At 38.7% G+C, this 19,587-nt stretch overlaps 1 protein-coding gene across 1 annotated transcript in view; it reads left to right on the forward strand.

The window, feature by feature from the left end:
- Positions 1-19,587, forward strand: part of C7 (complement C7) — an 80,782-nt gene that overhangs the window by 38,157 nt on the left and 23,038 nt on the right. The window contains exons 8-14 of the mRNA XM_023216459.2: positions 1,060-1,303; positions 3,316-3,426; positions 8,424-8,590; positions 11,132-11,360; positions 12,546-12,717; positions 15,171-15,258; positions 17,811-17,943. Of these exons, the coding sequence (XP_023072227.1) occupies positions 1,060-1,303; positions 3,316-3,426; positions 8,424-8,590; positions 11,132-11,360; positions 12,546-12,717; positions 15,171-15,258; positions 17,811-17,943 (1,144 nt within the window). The remainder of the gene's footprint in view (positions 1-1,059; positions 1,304-3,315; positions 3,427-8,423; positions 8,591-11,131; positions 11,361-12,545; positions 12,718-15,170; positions 15,259-17,810; positions 17,944-19,587) is intronic.

A 19,587-nucleotide genomic window follows, 5' to 3' on the forward strand; every position in this document is an offset into this window, starting at 1 on the left:
CTTAGAAAGTGTTTAAAAGACCTCATTATAAAGTAGCTTAACCTGCAAATACGCTAGCATGGGAGATAAATGATACCTACAAGTCATTGTCAAAATGTGGACCATAGGGACACATTATTTTATATACTTATATTTATCAGTTGATGGATTCATTCTCTTTTTCTAGTTGAAGATGGCATAGCAACTTGGTCTTGGGATTTTGGAGGTTATATAAGAAATTACCATATAATTTCTTCACCTGTAATATCAGCATTTTGGGAGACTGAGGCAAGCAGATCACTTGAGGTCAGGAGTTCAAGACCAGCCTGGCCAACATGATGAAACCCTACCTCTACTAAAAATACAAAAATTATTTGGGCATGGTGACGCACACCTGTAATCCAAGTTACTCGAGTGGCTGAGGCAGGACAAAGCTGAATTCTCCTGAATTAATTCTGAACCCTGAATTAATGCTTTGTTGATTTCATATTGAGAGAAGGGTCCTCACTATCTGTCCAGATGTAGGAGGGGATGGTGGTGGCTTAACATGGCGTTACTCTGATTTTTCTTTCGTTTTTCTTTTTTTTTTTTGATATGGAGTCTCACTCTGTTACCCAGGCTGGAGTGCAGTGGTGTGATCATGGCTCACTGCAGTCACTGCCTCCTGGGTTCAAGCGATTTTTCTACCTTAGTTAGCCACTTGAGTAGCTGGGATTACAAGCGTACACCACCATGGCATGATAGTTTTTGTATTATTAGTAGAGACAGAGTTTCATCACGTTGACCAGACTGGTCTCAAGTGCTCTGCCTGCCTCAGCCCAACAAAGTGCTGAGATTATAAGAGTGAGCCACCTTGCCTGGCCATTACTCAGATATTATTAGTATTTGAGACTCCAAGTATTTCTGATTGCATCCAGTAAGTGGGTCCATAGGAGTGCTCATCATGCGTCAAAAATAAAAAATTCATGTAGTCTGGGTTGATTGGAGGTGAAAGTTGATGAAGATATAGAACAGAGAACTATTTCCATTGCCTTTTTATCTTCCACCTAAAACTCCTTGTACTCTTTCTTCTTTCTATAGAGTTATCAATTGTTGGTTGTTGAGAACACGGTTGAAGTGGCTCAGTTCATTAATAACAATCCAGAATTTTTACAACTTGCTGAGCCATTCTGGAAGGAGCTTTCCCACCTCCCCTCTCTGTATGACTACAGTGCCTACCGAAGATTAATCGACCAGTATGGGACACATTTTCTGCAATCTGGGTCGTTAGGAGGAGAATACAGAGTTCTATTTTATGTGGACTCAGAAAAATTAAAACAAAATGGTATAGTATTAAAAAATTTGTTGTCTAAAAGCATTTCTGGGATTTTAATGGGGAAATAACATGTAACTTTTAATGTAACGTTTGAGCTTTAAAATTTGACAAATAGAGATTTAAATTGCAAAGGAATTCAAAATTGCAAGAAAGTATTATTCTCTCCTTAAAATCTTACATGGTTTAAGAAAAGCCTGTCTACTCTTTTGTATAGTACCTTGAGCTAAATCGTTATCATTATTGGCTATCTCTAGAGGGTACTGGCTGGGATTTTAGAATGCTTTTTAAATGTTCCGCTTTCTCAGACTAAACAGTATTTCTCAAGAAAAATTAAATGAGGAATTTAGTAATGTTTCAGAAATCAAAATGTTTAAATAAGTATTTCATTTACCTTTGTTTTTTACCACTCACATTCTTTTAAAAAAAGTCTGCTTTGAGTATCATAAGTTTGTTTACTACTTAATACTTGTAACAATAGCTTAAATTGATGGATACCTTCCTCATAACAAGTGAGTTACATATGTTAGTAATAATCCTTACTACTACCCAATGAGATGGGCATTATAATCTCTGTCCCACAGATCGAGAAACAGAGACTCAATGCTATTATGAGATTTATCCAAGGTCACGAAGATTGCAAGGAGGGCATTTAAGTCTGGGTCTAACTGGCCTCAAAGTCAGTTTAGCTTATTCCTTATGCTATGTCATTGCTAAAATTGCCTGATTTTGGTTAGAATCAGGACATGCCCCTGAATTAATGTTTTGTTGATTTCATATTGAGAGAAGTTTCTTCACTCTCTGTCTAGATGTGGGAAGGGATGGTGGTGGCTTAACATCCACTCCTCCAAGTCAAACCTTTTTTTCCCTAACTTTGTCTTTTAGCTGATGCCCACATTTCCGTCTCTATTCCAAATCCCCTCTTCAAGGTCTTTCTCTTCAGAAAAGATTCTGTTACAACCTTGGAGAAGAATAAGATCTCTTACATAAGATTCAGAGGAAGTCTTAATAGCTTTTTAAATGGGTAAATTATAATATTTCTTCGTTTCCATTGAGCTGTTTTTTTTTTGTAGGTCTCTACCACATAAAATTTAACTAGAATTTGATCTTTTCAAATCTTATTGGTTGGAAATGAGTGCGCAAGTACAGGTTTTTGTAGCAAAGAGGAAGGACGCTATTTCTTGAAGAATCAATCCAGCAAGTAGCTCAATCTAAATTCAGTTTTACTTCTTTTTACTGCACTTAAAAGAAATGGAGAGGATTTAAAAAAAAACATTCCAAGCTGCTAAAATTTTATTTTTCAGTAAAAATTTTACTCTTGAGCAGTTTATGTTTTTCCTAAAATTTTTATTTAAATATAATCATAACTTCTGGGATACAATGATGCCCCAAATAGTTGTTCTTTAAGAAACATTAAGGTTATTGTAATATAGTTAGTAAAATGAGAAAATACATTTGCACATTTTATTATTTTCTATCCTGGTTTTAAAAAATGCTTTGGCAAAACTCTATTTGATAATGAGTAGAAATGATCACATTCTAAGGTTATAAGTAATGGGAAGGAGTTGTTGGAAGTCACAGATGTTAAAGATGGACAGACTGAACTTGAGTTTTAGGAGTTAATTCCTGTGGAAACAGAAGCCAACTTTGGGAACTTTAAGCAGATTTGCTGGAAGAAGCTGTCATGCTCCTACATTTATCAATTTATTTTATGCCTAAGAAGCTGACTATAAATGGGTGAAAGATGTCACTCTTTGGGGTCTTCAATTTCTACTCCCTGCACCTTTTTATGTAGAAATCCCTCCTGCCTCCCCTCTGAAGCTTATAGAAGGAAAATAACAAAAGTCGAATACCATTTTTTCTGATCTTTGACTCTTCTAGAGTGCTTGAAAATGTTCGTATCATGCGACTCTTAATTAGATGGCCATAGTAGCAGGGAACAACCTCTTATCCCTACTCTCATATCTGAAGATCTTCAAAGAATGCAGAAATTAAACATGTCTCTTTAACATTTTTTCCCCCAGATTTTGGTTCAGTAGAAGAAAAGAAATGTAAATCCTCAGGTTGGAGCTTTGTCATTAAGTTTTCAAGTCATGGATGCAAGGAACTGGAAAAGGCTTTAAAAGCTTCTTCAGGTAAATGAAAAAAGAGCAATTTGCATTGCAAGCTTAACTTCTTTTTTTTTAACTTTGAAGTTCAAGGGTACATGTGAAGTTATGTAGGTAAACTTGTGTCATGGGGCTTTGTTGTACAGATTATTTTGTTACCCAGGTATTAAGCCTAGTACCCACTATTTTTTCCTGATCTTCTCCCTCCTCCCACTCTGCACTCTCCAAAAGGCCCCAGTGTGTGTTGTTCACCTGTCTATTTCCATATGTTCTCATCATTTAGCTCCTGCATATATGTGAAAACATGCAATGTTTAGTTTTCTTTTCTTGCTTTAGTTCACTAAGAATAATGGCTTCCAGCTCCATCCATGTCCCTGCAAAATACATGATCTTATTCTTTTTCTATGGCTCCATAGTATTCTATGATGTATATGCACCACATTTTCTATATCCAGTGTATTATTGATGGGCATTTAGATTGATTCCATGTCTTTGCTATTGTGAATAATTACAAGCTTAACCTCTACTCTGGTCTTCTATTGTTAATTCTTGGTCTCCAAAGGCTTTTGAGGCTTTATCAGGTGTTCTACTTTGTGTTTTAAAAAAATCTATTTGGTAATTTTTGCCTCTGCTCTCTCTTTCATATGTCATGGTAGTGAGACATCACACAGGTTACGGAGTTCACCAGGTTCTCTCCTCTGTTTTATAAATATGTTATCAGTGTGCAGCACTTTTCTCCCTTATGATGATTGGCAAACAAGCCTAGACAAGTGACATTATCAAGAGACGATTCAGTTTCATTTGCTGACATGGCTACTCCGTGGAGGTCAGGTTTTTGGTGTATGCTGGTTGGCAGTGGAGACGGAGGAAAGGTGGTATGCTAGTCTTTGGGTGATTGAAGAGGGACTGAAAGGGTAAACTGATCTATACTGTGAAGGTACCATGTTAAGGAGTTTGGATTTCATTCTGGTGGCTATTGGGTTCCGTTAAAAGATTTAATACATGGAGTGATGAAATAAGAGATTACCTAGTAGAGAGAATAAAGAAGAGAATAAAGAGAATAAAGAAGAATAGAGAGAATAAAGAAGAGTGAGAATAAACAATAGAGAATAAAGAAGAGTGGAGAAAGAAACATTTGGCAGGATTGAAAAACAAGAGATGGAAAGTAAAGGAGGAGTGAGGTCAACAGAGTGAAGATAAGGACCAAAAAATGTTCACTGGATTTGGTGATTAACACTTAGTTGCTGCTTTTGAGAAGTGTCTGTTCATGTCTTTTGTCCATTTTTAATGGGGTTATTTATTTTTTACTTGTTAAGTTGTTTAAGTTCCTTATAGAATCTGAATATTAGACTTTTATCAGAAGCATAGTTTGCAAATATTTTTTCCAATTTTGTAGGTTGTCTGTTACACATTGATAGTTTCTTTTGCTGTGCAGAAGCAGAAACAGGAAACCGAATACTGCATGTTCTTACTTTTAAGTGGGAGTTAAACATTGGGTGCTTATGGACATAAAAATGGCAACAGTTGTCACTGGGGAGTGCTAGACAGGAGAGGGAGGGAGGAATCAAGGGTTGAAAAACTAACTGTTGGGTACTTACGCTCACTTCCTGGGTGTTGGGATCAATCGTACTCCAAAGCTCAGTATCACATAATCCACCCAGGTAACAAACCTGAACATGTACCCCATGAATCTAGAATAAAGGTTGAAAAGAAAGTTACTTTTAAAGGAAGAGATTCCCTAGTATAGTAAGGATGGAGGTGAGACTGCATTTCATTGTGTGAGGCCATAGACTGAGCAGTATCAGAGCTTAAATCCTCTCGGGGTAATGGCAAAGGTGGACACTGACCCATGTGTCATAGCTCTAGGTGAAGAAGCAGGGATTCTTGGGATATTGGTAGATGAGTACAAGAAGGAGGAAGATAAGTAGTAAAACCTGGTTTATGTACTCATTCACTTGCTTCATTCATCAATTATTTATGGAGTCTGTGGTATGTGTCAGGAATTGTTTTAGACACTCAAGATATAGCCGTGAATATGCCAGAGAAAGTGCTTGTCTTCATGGAGTTGACATGTCAGAGGAGGAAAAGCTTTTGAATGAAGTGGAAAAAGAAGGATCTGAACATAGAAATGGAAGTGAGAGCTTTGAGAAGATGTTGACATCAGTCCTCACCTGGGCTGGCAGTTGGAAGCCGCTTACCAGTTTTATTTTATTTCACATTTAACAAACACGGGGCATCTACTATGTGCCAGCACAATTTTAAGTGATTTTCAAAAATTAACCAGTGTACTCCTCCTACCTACGTGTTAAGTGTTATTCATATTCACATTTTACAGACAGGGACACTGAGGCCCAGAAATGTTGTCCAAGATTATAGTTCACAACAAATATTTATGAAATGCAAATGCATAAAATCTGGCTTAACAGTCTGGGGTCTTGACTGTTGCACTGGGCTGCCTTTTCTAGGGGAAAAGAGTTAGCTGGCTCACTGGGGTATGGAAAGGGAGGCTAAAGCCTTAAAAAAGCAACGTAATGGTAGAATCTGTAATTTTTAAATAGGTGTGCTGGCTAAGGCAGTGATTCTCAAACTTTAGTATGCAAGACGATTACCTGGGGGATTCTCTTAAAATGCTGATTCCCAAGGTTGTTCATTCTCTCAGATATTCTCCTGTAGGTCTTGGTGTGGGCTAAGAAATCTGCAGTTCCCTCAGATGATTGTGATTCAGTAATACAGGGATGGGACTTTGTGATTCACTGCATTGGAAAGGGTAACTAGATATATATTTAAAACACAGCTAAGAATGAAGATGAGGAAGCATCAGGTAATTTGTTAAAACTATGAAGATTTACAGGCACAGAAAGTCAAATATTGCATGTTCTCATACGTGAAAGCTAAAAAAATTGATCTTATGGAGATAGAGTAGAACGATAGTTATCAGAAGTTGGGGAGGAGGAGGGGTCAATGAAGAGAGGTTGCTTAATGGGTATAAACCTGTAGTTAGGTACAAGGAATAAATTCGGCCAGGTGCCACCTGCAATCCCAGCACTTTGGCAGGCTGAGGCGGGTGGATCATGAGGTCAAGAGATCGAGACCATCCTGGCCAACAAGGTGAAACCCCGTCTCTACTATAAATACAAAAAATTAGCTGGGTGTGGTAGTGCATGCCTATAGTCCCAGCTACTCGGGAGGCTGAGGCAGGAGGATTGGTTGAACCTGAGAGGCGGAGGTTGCAGTGAGCTGAGATAGTGCCACTGCACTCCAGCCTGGTGACAGAACAAGACTCTGTCTCAAAAAAAAAAAAAAAAAAAAAGGGAATAAATTCTAGTGTTTGATAGCACAGTCAGGTGGCTATAGTTAACAATAATTTACTGTATATTTTAAAATAGCTAGAAGACAAGATTTGAAATGTTCTCAACACAAACAAATGATAAGGTGATGGATATCCTAAATATCCTGATTTGATCATTACACATTCTGTGCATGTATCAAAATATCACATGCACCCCATAAATACGTACATTATGTAAAAATAAAAAATAAAACAGCAAAAAAAAAAAAAAAACACTGTCAGGCTTTAATGATTTCTGAATATGAGTACAATATGATCATTTTATGAAACTGCAAAATTTGGACAGTTACAAGGAAATGAGAATCACTCAAAATCTGATCTGCCAGATTGGAAATTTCTTGTCAGGAACATTACAAATGGAGATAAAGTATTTCTAAATTTATGAGGCACATAAATGGGAAAAAAGCTTCCATTAGCATTTCACACTTTTCAGAACACTTTTCATGTGTTAAGTAATAGATTCCTGTTAGTTAACAGCTTATTTTACTCATTGTTAGTATACCAGATGCAATAAACTGTTTTCCTTCCGATATTTTATTATGAAAATTTTAAAACATATAGACAAGAATGTTGTAATAAATACCCATATACCCATTTCCTATATATAATTAGCATTTTGTAATTTTACTACATATATTATTTATAATATTGACTGATTATTTGAAATGTATATTATGTATTTAAAGTGTTTATAATATTTGCTGAACTATTTGGAAGTTTCAGATATCATAACACTTCATCACTAAATATATGCATGTATCATCTAAGAAGAACATTCTCTTGCATAATGTGATACTCACACTAAAAATATAAAGAGTACGAACAGTAATTCCCTAATATCATCTACTCTCAGGCAAGAGTTGTTTTTCTTTATAAAAAAATATACCTTAGTTTTGGCTGGGCGCAGTGGCTCATGCCTGTAATCCCAACACTCTGGGAGGCTGAGGCAGTCAGATGACTTGAGGCCAGGAGTTTGAGACCAGCCTGGCCAAACTGGTGAAACCCCATCTCTACTAAAAATACAAAAATTAGCCAGGTGTGGTGGCACACACCTATAGTCCTAGCTACTCAGGAGGCTGAGGTAGGAGAATTGCTTGAATCCGGGGGGCAGAGGTTGCAATGAGCATGCCACTGCACTCCAGCCTGGGCTACAGAGTGAGACTCTGTCTCAAATATATATATAAAAATAAGAGAAAACCACCAAAAATAAAATAAATATACCTTAGTTTTTAGAGCAGTTTTAGGTTCACAGCACAGTTGAGTGCAAAGTACAGAGAGTTCCTGTATATCCTCTGCTCCCACACAGGCAAAGCCTTCCCCACTGTCAACATCTCCCATCAGAGTGGAACATTTGTTACAGTGGATGAACTTACATTGACACATTGTCATCCAAAGTCCATAATTTACGTTAGGGCTCATTCTTGGTGTTGAGCATTTAATGACTTTTGAGAAATGTATAATGACATGTGCCCACCATTGTAGTATTATACAGAACAGTGTCACTGCCCTGAGTATCCTTTGTGCTTTGCCTATTCATCCCACCCTTCTTCCTGGCCACAATTTGTCTTTTGACTGTTTCCATAGTCTGACTTTTTCCAGGATGTCACATCGTTTGATAGATTTTTTCTTAATACTCGATAGACTTTTCACTTTTCATTTGCTTTCTTCTGTATAGGAACCCAAAACAATGTGTTGCGAGGAGACCCGTTCATCAGAGGGGGAGGTGCAGGCTTCATATCTGGCCTTAATTACCTAGAGCTGGACAATCCTGCTGGAAACAAAAGGCGATATTCTGCCTGGGCAGAATCTGTGACCAATTTTCCTGAAGTCATAAAACAAAAGGTATATCATGCTTTGTTTAAAGCAATAGGAAGCCGTCATGTTTATTTGCATGAGGAAAAGGAAGGTGGTTAAATCAAGATGGTTAAACAGACATGGCTGTAATTAGCATTTTCTGTATCCCAATTATATTTTGTAGAGTAAAATGAATGAACACATAATAATAAGAAACAGAAGGTGTGTTATTCAATTTCTGTTGCAAATGTTAAATGTCTTGAAACTTCCAAGAGAAATTAATGACAAAATTTGCATTTTTAACTTTTGATCTAAGTTTGGTTATGTTTTCCTTGGTCCCTAATTCAGAGGAGTTATAGATTCTTGCAAGGGGAAGGCATGTAGGTTTGCCTTCTGTTATGTTCCTGTCACCTTTCTTTGTGTGGCCATGGCTCGTGGGCTCCTGAAGTCATACAAATTACGATAGTAACAAGTTGGCTGGCAGAATTTTAAGATGTTTTATTGTTATCATCAGTTCTTTTATACTGCAACATACGTGTTTCTAAAAATCATTGAGCTATGCAAAATTGCACAATAAAGGGCTTATAGAAAAAAAACAGGTTAGAGACACAGCACTGAAATTTATCATCTGTGACACTCATATGAAAAAGATAGGTGCCAATAAAAATAGTTGCCTGGTTTTATACATGTTAAATTATTAAAAATGTGTCTATACTACAATAAGTGTGGTGCATTACTTAGAAAAAGACCTGAAGCTTCCTGGGTGCTAGAAGGGTTACGGCTTGTGAGTTACCGTGAAGTGGTAGAAGAACAGCAGTCAGAAACCCGACAGACATTTGTAACAGCAGATGTGAACAGGTATAGTTTATAATGCAGGAAGTGAACTGACATAGATGTTGAGGGGTGAGTGTCTGTGTGTGTCCATGCACATGAGTACACATGAGTTTTGTGTATTTCTGTGTTGCTTGTTTCAGCTGTGTGAAACATTTTGTGTTCACCCCGTGTTTCACGTGGACATAGTTGTACATAAGAAAACCCCAAATCTGTGCTATGCTCAGAATTTTCACAGTATATCAATCTCAATGGAAAAAATTCACCTTATCAAAACAAACATTATAGCAGAACCGATTCTATGATCTATTTCCTGTATGAAAGTCAATGTCCCAGGCAAAGCCTGATTTTCAGAGATACATTTTATAAACTCAAAAATTGCAATAGGTCCTCAAGTACCCTCCTAACCCCCATACAGTACCCATTGGTTTCCAAATACGGGTGAGGGAGGGAGGATGAATTTTTCCCAGAAAGTCTTATCTTAAAGGACCATCTGTTAATATTTAAAATGGCCTATATTCATTGTCAGCATCCCATACAAATCTTTAGAAACTCTTGATTAGATTAAATTACTGATTAGAGAAAGACACACATTCTTTAACAGTGTCTACGTACTTTTCCACATAGGACTATAAATTTTCATATTTATGCTAACTTTTTAGCAGGGCAAAAAAGGAACAGAGAAAGAAAAGGCACTATGTAGGTACAGATATATGGCTATGCAAAGCCATTGTGTTTGGAAGAGCTTGGACTCTCAGGAACCAATGGTTCGTATCTCTTCCCAGTTCAGGCACCATGGTGGTAGCCTGAAATTGACTATGGTGAGAGTAGCTACACTGCAGAAACTGGTAAATGCTACAAAGCAGAGATGTTTTTGTTCCTGGGAGAGCAGACTGTTAAAGTTGAGTTAGTACATCTGTGATTTCAAAGTTGCTTTTCTTCTGAAATAGCCAACGCAGAGTAATAATGTTTACCTGTTTTAAATTTCTCCTTGAGGAAAGAATCCATGATTTCCACTAAGAGATACGTTAAATCTCTCAGTCAGGAAATTTAATTCTAAATTTAATTTCACTTGCTTCTTTGCTGTAATTTAAGTACATTTCCTTTTCTTCTGTCTTTAATAGGGGTGGTCATGTATTATCTTCAAAATAATCTTCCATTAACTAGAAAATGAATGACCTGTTTTATTTTATTTTATTTTATTTGAGACAGAGTTTCACTCCTGTTGCTCAGGCTGGAGTGCAATGGCACAATCCTGGCTCACCGCAAACTCTACCTCCCAGGTTCAAGTGATTCTCCTGCCTCAGCCTCCTGAGTAGCTGGGATTACAGGCATGAGCCACCAAACCTGGCTAATTTTGTATTTTCAGTAGAGACGGGGTTTCTCCATGTTGGTCAGGCTGGTCTCGAACTCCCGACCTCAGGTGATACCCCCTGCCGCAGCCTCCCAAAGTGCAGGGATTACAGGTATGAGTCATAGCGCCTGACCTGTTTTTTTTTCTTTTTTTTTAATCTTATGTATGCACAAAAGATACATAAAAAATTCTTCCCCCATCTGACACTAATTTTCCCTAAGTTTGTCTTGATTTTGTTGCAAAGAGAGTGCACTGTTTTCTTTTGTATTTGAATAAAAAACAATTATAACAAACTTACCAGTGGCTTTTGATTTTGTTTTAATGAGAGTCGTGCCTAAACATGAAAAGCAAAATATTCTTGCCTAAATTGCTGATTACTGACTATGATGTCTTTATTTCTATAGCTGACACCTTTATATGAGCTGGTAAAGGAAGTACCTTGTGCCTCTGTGAAAAAACTATACCTGAAACGGGCTCTTGAAGAGTATCTGGATGAATTTGACCCCTGTCATTGCCGGCCTTGTCAAAATGGTGGTTTGGCCACTGTTGAGGGGACCCATTGTCTGTGCCATTGCAAACCATACACATTTGGTGCGGCATGTGAGCAAGGAGTCCTCGTAGGGAATCAAGCAGGTCAGTGGGGTGAATTTTCTCTGGTCACTCTGTACACACTGAAAGGGAATTACTTTGTTTCTCTGCTCCTTGAGATGCTTCATCTTTGAAGAGATGAAGTCTCAAATGAATTTGGAATCCTCCTTCCCTTTCCTACTTTCAGATTATAGCTACTGTGATTAAGGCTCTTTGCTGTTATCTCTATTTATCCATCTGAACTAACAGCCCCACGGTGCCCTCCACTTCCCATTCTCTATTGGAAGAGTTACAATTAAAACACCTTCATCCTCTGTAATTATCTCAGTAAAATTTTGCTGTAACAAAGGTCTGTGGAATTTGTATATTTGCATTGCCTAACCTTTCTGATGGCATGATCTTTGAAACATTTCTATTTCTATTCTATATGATGTACTGTCAATCACTTACAAATATTTGTTGAACATCTGCTTTGTGCTCTACAATGTACATGGTGCTTCAAGCACTTGGTACAGGGCTATGTGAAATTGACTTTATGAGTAGTCAGAGTATGACTACAATCTATATACTTTTGTTTCTATATTTGTTTACATGTCTGTCTCTTCTAGAACACTCATTACTTAAGGTCAGGGTTGTTTGATTCCTTTCTTTATTCCCAGAGCTTGACAAAAGGCTTGATTCATAGAAGTCACTAAATGAATGATAAATGAATAAATATGAGACTAGACTAAAGAAGCTTATAGACAAGCATTATAAAGGCATCTTTATCCCCAAATGTCTCTCCAAGTGGCCTGTTCTGGTAAATTAAAATTGTACAACTGTGATTCATTCCTTTGTGGATTGGATTTCCCCTTATCTGTTAAAATGGAAGCACCCCATTCTGCTATCTAATTAAATAGAATGGTAACAGATTTCCTGCCCACCTCCATTCACTGTTGTGAGAAGTAAACAAATGATACAATGTACATAAAAGTGCTTTGAAACAGTTGTAAAATAATCAACAAATAAAGGATATTATTTGCAAGAGGTTCACTAAGGCAACCTTAATATGGACATTCCTAGTCTATGTGTAGAGCCATTCTGAACATTGTAGAAAACCTCAATGAAGGTGAAGGTAATCAGTATCCAGAATGACCTCTTCCTCCAGTTAACTTGTTAGCAGGAAGCATAGCACTAAGTTCCCAAGTCCTCTTTAAGAACTTATTGATCAACCTCTTTCTCATCTTGTAGGAGGGGTTGACGGAGGTTGGAGTTGCTGGTCCTCTTGGAGCCCCTGTGTTCAAGGGAAGAAAACAAGGAGCCGAGAATGCAATAACCCACCTCCCAGTGGGGGTGGGAGATCCTGCATTGGAGAAACAACAGAAAGCACACAATGTGAAGACGAGGAGCTGGAGCACTTGAGGTAATGGAGACCCGACCGCCTGGCAGTTGCCTAGAACACAGTGCCCTCCTCAGTTAGCGTGGAACACATGATTGCTGCTGTGGAGAGATAGAGAGATAAAGAAGTTCAATGGCTATTTTTACCAGGGACTGCTTTGTCCCTTAGCACTAGGGTGAGTTGAAGGAGCTTGCTCTGTGTGCTTCAGGTTTTCCTGAAACAAGTGTTACAAAAGGCTGGGTAATTGGGAAGTAGTCCAGCTGAGTGGATACGATCATTCAATCATTTGTTTTGGCCACCTACTTGCTGTGTGACTTTGGGCAAGTTACTGGCCACATCTCTAAAATTAGCATGATAATAGCTGATAAACTGATACTAAGATTATCTGTTTATTGTGATTGTCAGAATTAAATGAGATTAGCACCCAAAGTGATTACTAAGCATTCATTAAAGTTTGTATTACTTTTCAGATATACCATTCTTACTCATTTATTTTTTGGATTAAGCATAGAGCCAGTTGCTTGAGATGGAGAATATCTTGGTGGGTGAACCCAGTAGCCTGGCACTAACTTCCCATTTGTCAGGACCTTGCAAAACCCATCTCAGAAATGCTCAGTTGATGAATCATAGCCCTGGGTCAGAATTCTTTATGCCGCACTCTACATTCTCCTTAGTAATTTTTGCAGACTGGAGTTGGCAATATGTTCTAGTAAGATAATTCGAAGGTCATGTGAATTGAAGAAAGAGATGAGGTGTTTGGGTATCTGGTAGAAGCATAGGGAGGTGGGAAGCCTTATTCCTAAATCTTCGGTGCCTTGTAATCCAGCATTCATCAGTATATCTTGACTGAGGAAGCTGACAGGCATGTGAATTATGGTGGGAAGAGGATGCTGGCTGCTGTGCTCATGTTTCTGGGAGGATGAGGGTCTGGGAGGAGATCTCTGAGAGGATGCATTTTTCCTGCTTTTCAACATAAAGCTAGGGGGAGAGGCACATCCTAAGAAAGGCATTGAAGAGATTTTTCACTCTTGGTGCTCAGGGGAGGGGAAGTGTCTTCTTTCTCAGTATGAATAGGAAAATTAAACTTGCCACAGTTTCCTCAAAGTGTGGCAAGATTATAAGGAACTCAGCTGAGAAGGAGGCCACACTCCCAGTCTATTTGTACTGCTTTCTCTCAGATTTTGTGTTTCTGGAGTGGAGATAATATTAGTGTTATTTTGACCTTAGAGGCAGTCTTGAAAACCACTGTTTAATGACAGATGTCATCGTTATCAGTATCTTTATTACAGGCTCCCTCAAGAGATGGTCATAGTGATGGTAAAGTGTCAGGATTGGCATTTGTGGGATGATATTAGGACTTCTGTTCTCCCATCTTGCTTTTACATTTAAGATTTACTCCAAGCCTTACTAAAACTTGCCTTCACCAAATAATGTGCTTTCAGTTATACATATTCAGAAAAAAATGTTGACACTAAGACTTCCTATTTCTCTGTTGCCTTGTGAGAGGTAGAAGGTGCACAATTGTAGGAGCCTAATTGACTAGATGTAAATCCAGCTTTGATATTTATTAGTTCATAATCTTGGAGAAGTTATTCAAACTTTCTGTGCCATTGTTTTTTCCATGTATCTCATGGTGTTGCTGTATGAATTGAGATAATGCACATGTGCAGAGCAGCTGCCATGGTGCCTGACATATAGTAAATGCTTAGTAAAAGGTAGTTATAATTTTGTGTTACCTCTCTTTTGGGGTCACTAACTCTAATTAATTACTTTCCTTTTTTTTTTTTTTTTTTTTTGAGATGGAGTCTCACTCTGTTGCCCAGGCTGGAGTACAGTGGTGGGATCTCAGCTCACTGCAATCTCTGCCTCCCAAGCTCAGGAGATTCTCCTGTTTCAGCCTCCTAGGTAGCTGGTATTACAGATGTGCATCGCTGTACCTGGCTAATTTTTGTAGTTTTAGTAGAGATGGGGTTTCACCTTGTTGCCAGGCTAGTCTCGGAACTCCTGACCTCAGGCTATCTGCCTGTTCTGACCTCCCAAAGTGCTGGGATTACAGGCAGGAGCTGTCGCGCCTCGTCCAATACCTTATTTTCAATACAGAATTAATTCTGTATTAAATGAATTTCAGACCCAAACAACAAGAGAAAAAGTAGGTTTTGAAGCAGATGACCTCTAGGAAGCAGAAAGTACTATGTTGGCCAAGAGACTTTTTTTTTTTCTTTTCATTCTTTCTGTTTGTTTTTCATACTACTGACCCAGCAGCTATTGAAATCACTGTCTTTTGTTAGCTTGAGTTTATGTTTGAGTTTTCTACCACAGGATGTAAGCAGATATTTGGTTCTAAGAATGACAGAAATATTACACCAATGTACTTAAATGAATGGAGTTCCTTCAGATACAAAGGAGAAATCCAATGTAATGCAAAATAATTATACTGTGCAAATCAATCACATTAATTCCTTTTTTGTTTCTTCCAGGTTGCTTGAACCACATTGCTTTCCTTTGTCTTTGGTTCCAACAAAATTCTGTCCATCACCTCCTGCCTTGAAAGATGGATTTGTTCAAGTTGGTTATGAAAGATATTTTTTTCCTTTATAATGCTCCAACTTCTATCTCTCTACTGAGCCCATAACCTATTTGCTTCTTTCATGGTGAAGCTGTGCAAAAAATATTTTATATGTGCATATTAGTTTTAGTGGTGAGGGTTTTAGTGTGTGACTTTTTTCTCTGGCCCAAGGTGATCTGAACTCTGCAGAAGGCACTGTATCTTCTGTGGTGTGGGAAATCAATACTGCCACTCAGTGAATCAAAAATGTAATCATGCCAGAGGGCTGCTAAACATTGCCACTGGAAACACCAAACTGCGAATCTACAAGCTCACTCTTTAACTTACAGAACTTCTCTTATTTTTGCCACTGAGAGAAGGCTTTTCCCCCCCTCATAACTGTAGGCCCTGGGATGAAGTATTAGGTTTATTCCAGGAGTCAATAAGACAGTTAGCTAGTGTCTAGTGAGATGTGCATCATTCTACTTTGAGCAATTGAACTTTCCTGTTCAGGAAAGAAGAGTAGTCATCTGCCATTTGTCATTCTAGGGACTTTTGTTGTTCTTGGCTTTTGGGACATTTTAGTTAATGCTACTCTCAGTCTTTATGATGAGGCTTTGGCCTGAAGCCCCAGTGGTGCCTTTTCATGGCTCACACAGGATATTGTTCTTGAGGACTCTCTCTATGTTACCAGCACTGCTTTGCTTACGAGGGATTTTGCTTTTCAAATCTCAGGCCCTTTACCATGCATTCACTGAAAATTTACTGAGGTTTCCCCAAATGTAGGCACTATTGGGAGATGAAAGTTGTATATTCATGGTGTGTGTGTTTGTGGGGAGAGAGAGAGAGAGAGAGAGAGAGAAAATGAACCTAGCATCACTACCACCCATTCTGTCCTACCACAGTCACCATAATTCATGGAGTTCCTGAATGGGACATATGCTCAGAGAATAGGCCAAGCAAACTCATGCACGTTAGCAAGCCATGAGGCTGCTGTCCCTAACTGCAGTGCATATGGTGTCGTTTAAGGAGCCAAGAGTCCCAAATATTGCTCTATGGACTGGCTGCATCCGAATTACTCAGGGAACTTAAAACTAGAGATGACTGTTTCTCCCTTGTCCTCCACATTTTCTGATTTGATAGGTTGGGAGTACAGCCTGAGAGTCTATTTTTTAATTTCTACAAGTGATTATGGTATACAGCCATGTTTGTGCACTGTTGAATCAGACTTCCTCATATAAAAGTTTTTGTTTGGTTTTGTTTTTGCAAGGTAGAGGAAGGAATAGGATCATGAGTCAAAAGAGAAGATGTGCTCCTCCCCATTTCCCTCAAACCTCAGCATCAACCTGGCCCATTCTGTTTCCTACTAACTTCCATGATTGAGCCAGACTGGGCCAGGAAGTGCATACTGACAATGGGAAGGAGATACCAGGAAATCTTGTTTAATCCCTAAAGCAGAGCTGGTCAAGGCCTGAGCTCTAAGCCCTCTCCTAGGCTTGAGTTTTTTGACCATCCCCTTGGATAGAAGAGAATGAGAAGGGTAAGGAAAGAGAGACCCCGAGTGAGTATGATTACCCTTCATTCCACCCCCAGGCTCAAACTTCAAATTCCTCCTTGCTTCAACATGAAAGCTCACTTCCTGGCATTATAGGCTAGTGAAATGTTCTTGAATCTGACCCAGCCCAGCAGCATTCCATACATATGGTGCGGAGTAGGAGGTTAGAATGGGAGAAGATCAACATTATGCTTCCCCTGAAAGTTATCAGCGAGAAACTTAAACTTTCATGAACATACCGATTGGACTGGAAAATTTCTGGGTGTTCATGCTGGCATTCTGTAGGCAGTATGGTCAATGAACAGCTCATAATACCTTTTTTTTTCTTTTTCAGAGAGTGACGGAGTCTTGCTCTGTCACCCAGGCTGGCATGCAGTGGCACTATCTAGCCTCACTGCAACCTCTGTCCCCCAGATTCAAGTGATTCTCATGTCTCAGCTTCCTGAGTAGCTGGGACTACAGGCATGCACCACCATGCCCTGCTAATTTTTGTATTTTTATTAGAGGAAGGGTTTTGCCATGTTGGCTGGGCTGGTCTCGAACTCCTGACCTCAGGTGATCCACCTGCCTGGGCCTCCCGGAGTGCTAGAATTACAGGCATGAGCCACCATGCTCGGCCTGGTAATACCTTAGTATGAAGAGCTGACTGACAAAGATGTTCTCCAAATCTGATAACTGATTTTTCCTAAAAGTAAAAGGAAAAGAAATTAATTGGACAGTGTCCAGATAATTTTAATAGAATGTAATTTTAGTAGAATGCTTAGTATAGTCCTTAGTATTTTGGGAGCAATCAATACATTATAGACAGTGGTATTAATAGTTTTATTTCAATTAATGGTGGTGCTAGTGTTATTGACTATATAGAGGAAAATGTTTTTATGGACACTTTTCTGAATCAGTTATTTAAATGCAGCTTGCCTGATGATTATGATTTATAGACCAAATGTACGTAAAGAAAACTTTTGTTAATGCAAAATAGACAAACACTTTCCTTTTCCGTCTTTTACTTTTGTTTAGGATGAAGGTACAATGTTTCCTGTGGGGAAAAATGTAGTGTACACTTGCAATGAAGGATACTCTCTTATTGGAAACCCAGTGGCCAGATGTGGAGAAGATTTACGGTGGCTTGTTGGGGAAATGCATTGTCAGAGTGAGTGGTGTCAGTTGTATATAATTTAAGATGAGAAAATTACGTGGAAGAGAATGAATCAAGATAAATAACACTCACCATATGGCCCATGTGTTGGCCTTCCTCTCCTGTAAGTCTGATATGATCCTGTTCAAGTTTTGGAAGCCACTTGAATAAGCCCTCCGCCTTCTCTAGTTGGTAATGTTTCCATTCAGTGAGGTCAATTTTATTGCAATATAAAACTTTCTGGTGCAAATTAGAATAGGCTAGGAAACTCTCTTTAGATGAAGACCATAAGGATATTCTTTAGAGTTCAGTTACTCAGGATGTACCACAATCAATCAACCTTGTTAAATGCTTTGCATCCTATTCTGTTTGGAGACAGGCATCTGAATAATAGCTTCTGCATGCTGCACCACCCTAAAACTACTCTGGCTTCCATCTCACTTGCAATATAAGTTTGTCAGCAAATGAATAGGCCAAGCTGTAGGGATACATTTTTCCTAAATCAGTTGCTCTGTGCTATATGAGGAAAGCCCTAGTGTACACACACACACACATATATATATTTCTCCCTTTGGGAATATACCTATTGTGAAATTTCTGAGAAATTGGGTATTGATACATTGGGTATATATACATTTAGATTTAGTGGAGGCTGCCAGCCTTCCAAGTGGTTGTACTGATTTACATCTCTAGTATAATCTGATAAGTCAAGATTGCTTTATGTCCCTACATTTGATAGCATCAGCCATAGTGGTCAGTGTATAGTGAGAGATATATATATGTGTGTGTGTGTGTGTGTGTGTGTGTGTGTGTGTGTGTGTGTATTTGTTTTTTTTTGTTTTTTTTGGAGACAGAGTCTCACTCTGTTGCCCAGGCTGGAGTGCAGTGGTGCCATCTCAGCTCACTACAACCTCCACATCCCAGGTTCATGTGATTCTTGTGCCTCAGCCTCCCGAGTGGTTGGGACTACAGGTGTGTGCCAAAACACCCTGCTAATTTTTTGTATTTTTAGTAGAGACAGGGTTTCACCACGTTGACCAGGCTAGTCTTGAAGTCCTGAACTGAGGCAATCCACCCATCTTGGCCTCCCAGAGTGCTGGGATTATAGGCGCAAGCCACTGTGCCCAGCCTATTTTTATATTTTTTCTAATGACTAATAATGTTAAGCTTGTTTTCATGTTTGTTGGCCATTGGTTATATTCTTTGGCGAAATGGCTGCCCATGTCTTTTATCCATTAAAAATAATTGGTTTGCCTGTCTTTTTCTTATTTTTTAATTTAATTTTTTATTTAATTTCTTTTTTATTTCCATAGGTTTTTGGGGAACAGATGGTGTTTGGTTACATTTGGTTAAAGGAAGTTCTTTAGTGGTAATTGTGAGATTTTGGTGCACCCATCACTCAAGCAGTATACACTGCACCCAATTTGTAGCCTTTTATCCCTTATCCCCTTCCCACTGTTTCTCCCTAAGTGCCCAAAGTCCATTGCATCACTCTTATGCCTTTGCATCCTCAGAGCTTAGCTCCCACTTGTGAGTGAGAACATACAATGTTTGGTTTTCTTCCTTCCTTCCCTTCCTTCCTCCCCTCCCCTCCCCTCCCCTCCCCCCCCCCCCTCCCCCCTCCCTTCCTTCCTTCCTTCCTTCCTTCCTTCCTTCCTT

The sequence above is a fragment of the Piliocolobus tephrosceles genome, chromosome 4 (genome assembly GCF_002776525.5).
Source record: "Piliocolobus tephrosceles isolate RC106 chromosome 4, ASM277652v3, whole genome shotgun sequence".
NCBI lineage: Eukaryota > Metazoa > Chordata > Mammalia > Primates > Cercopithecidae > Piliocolobus > Piliocolobus tephrosceles.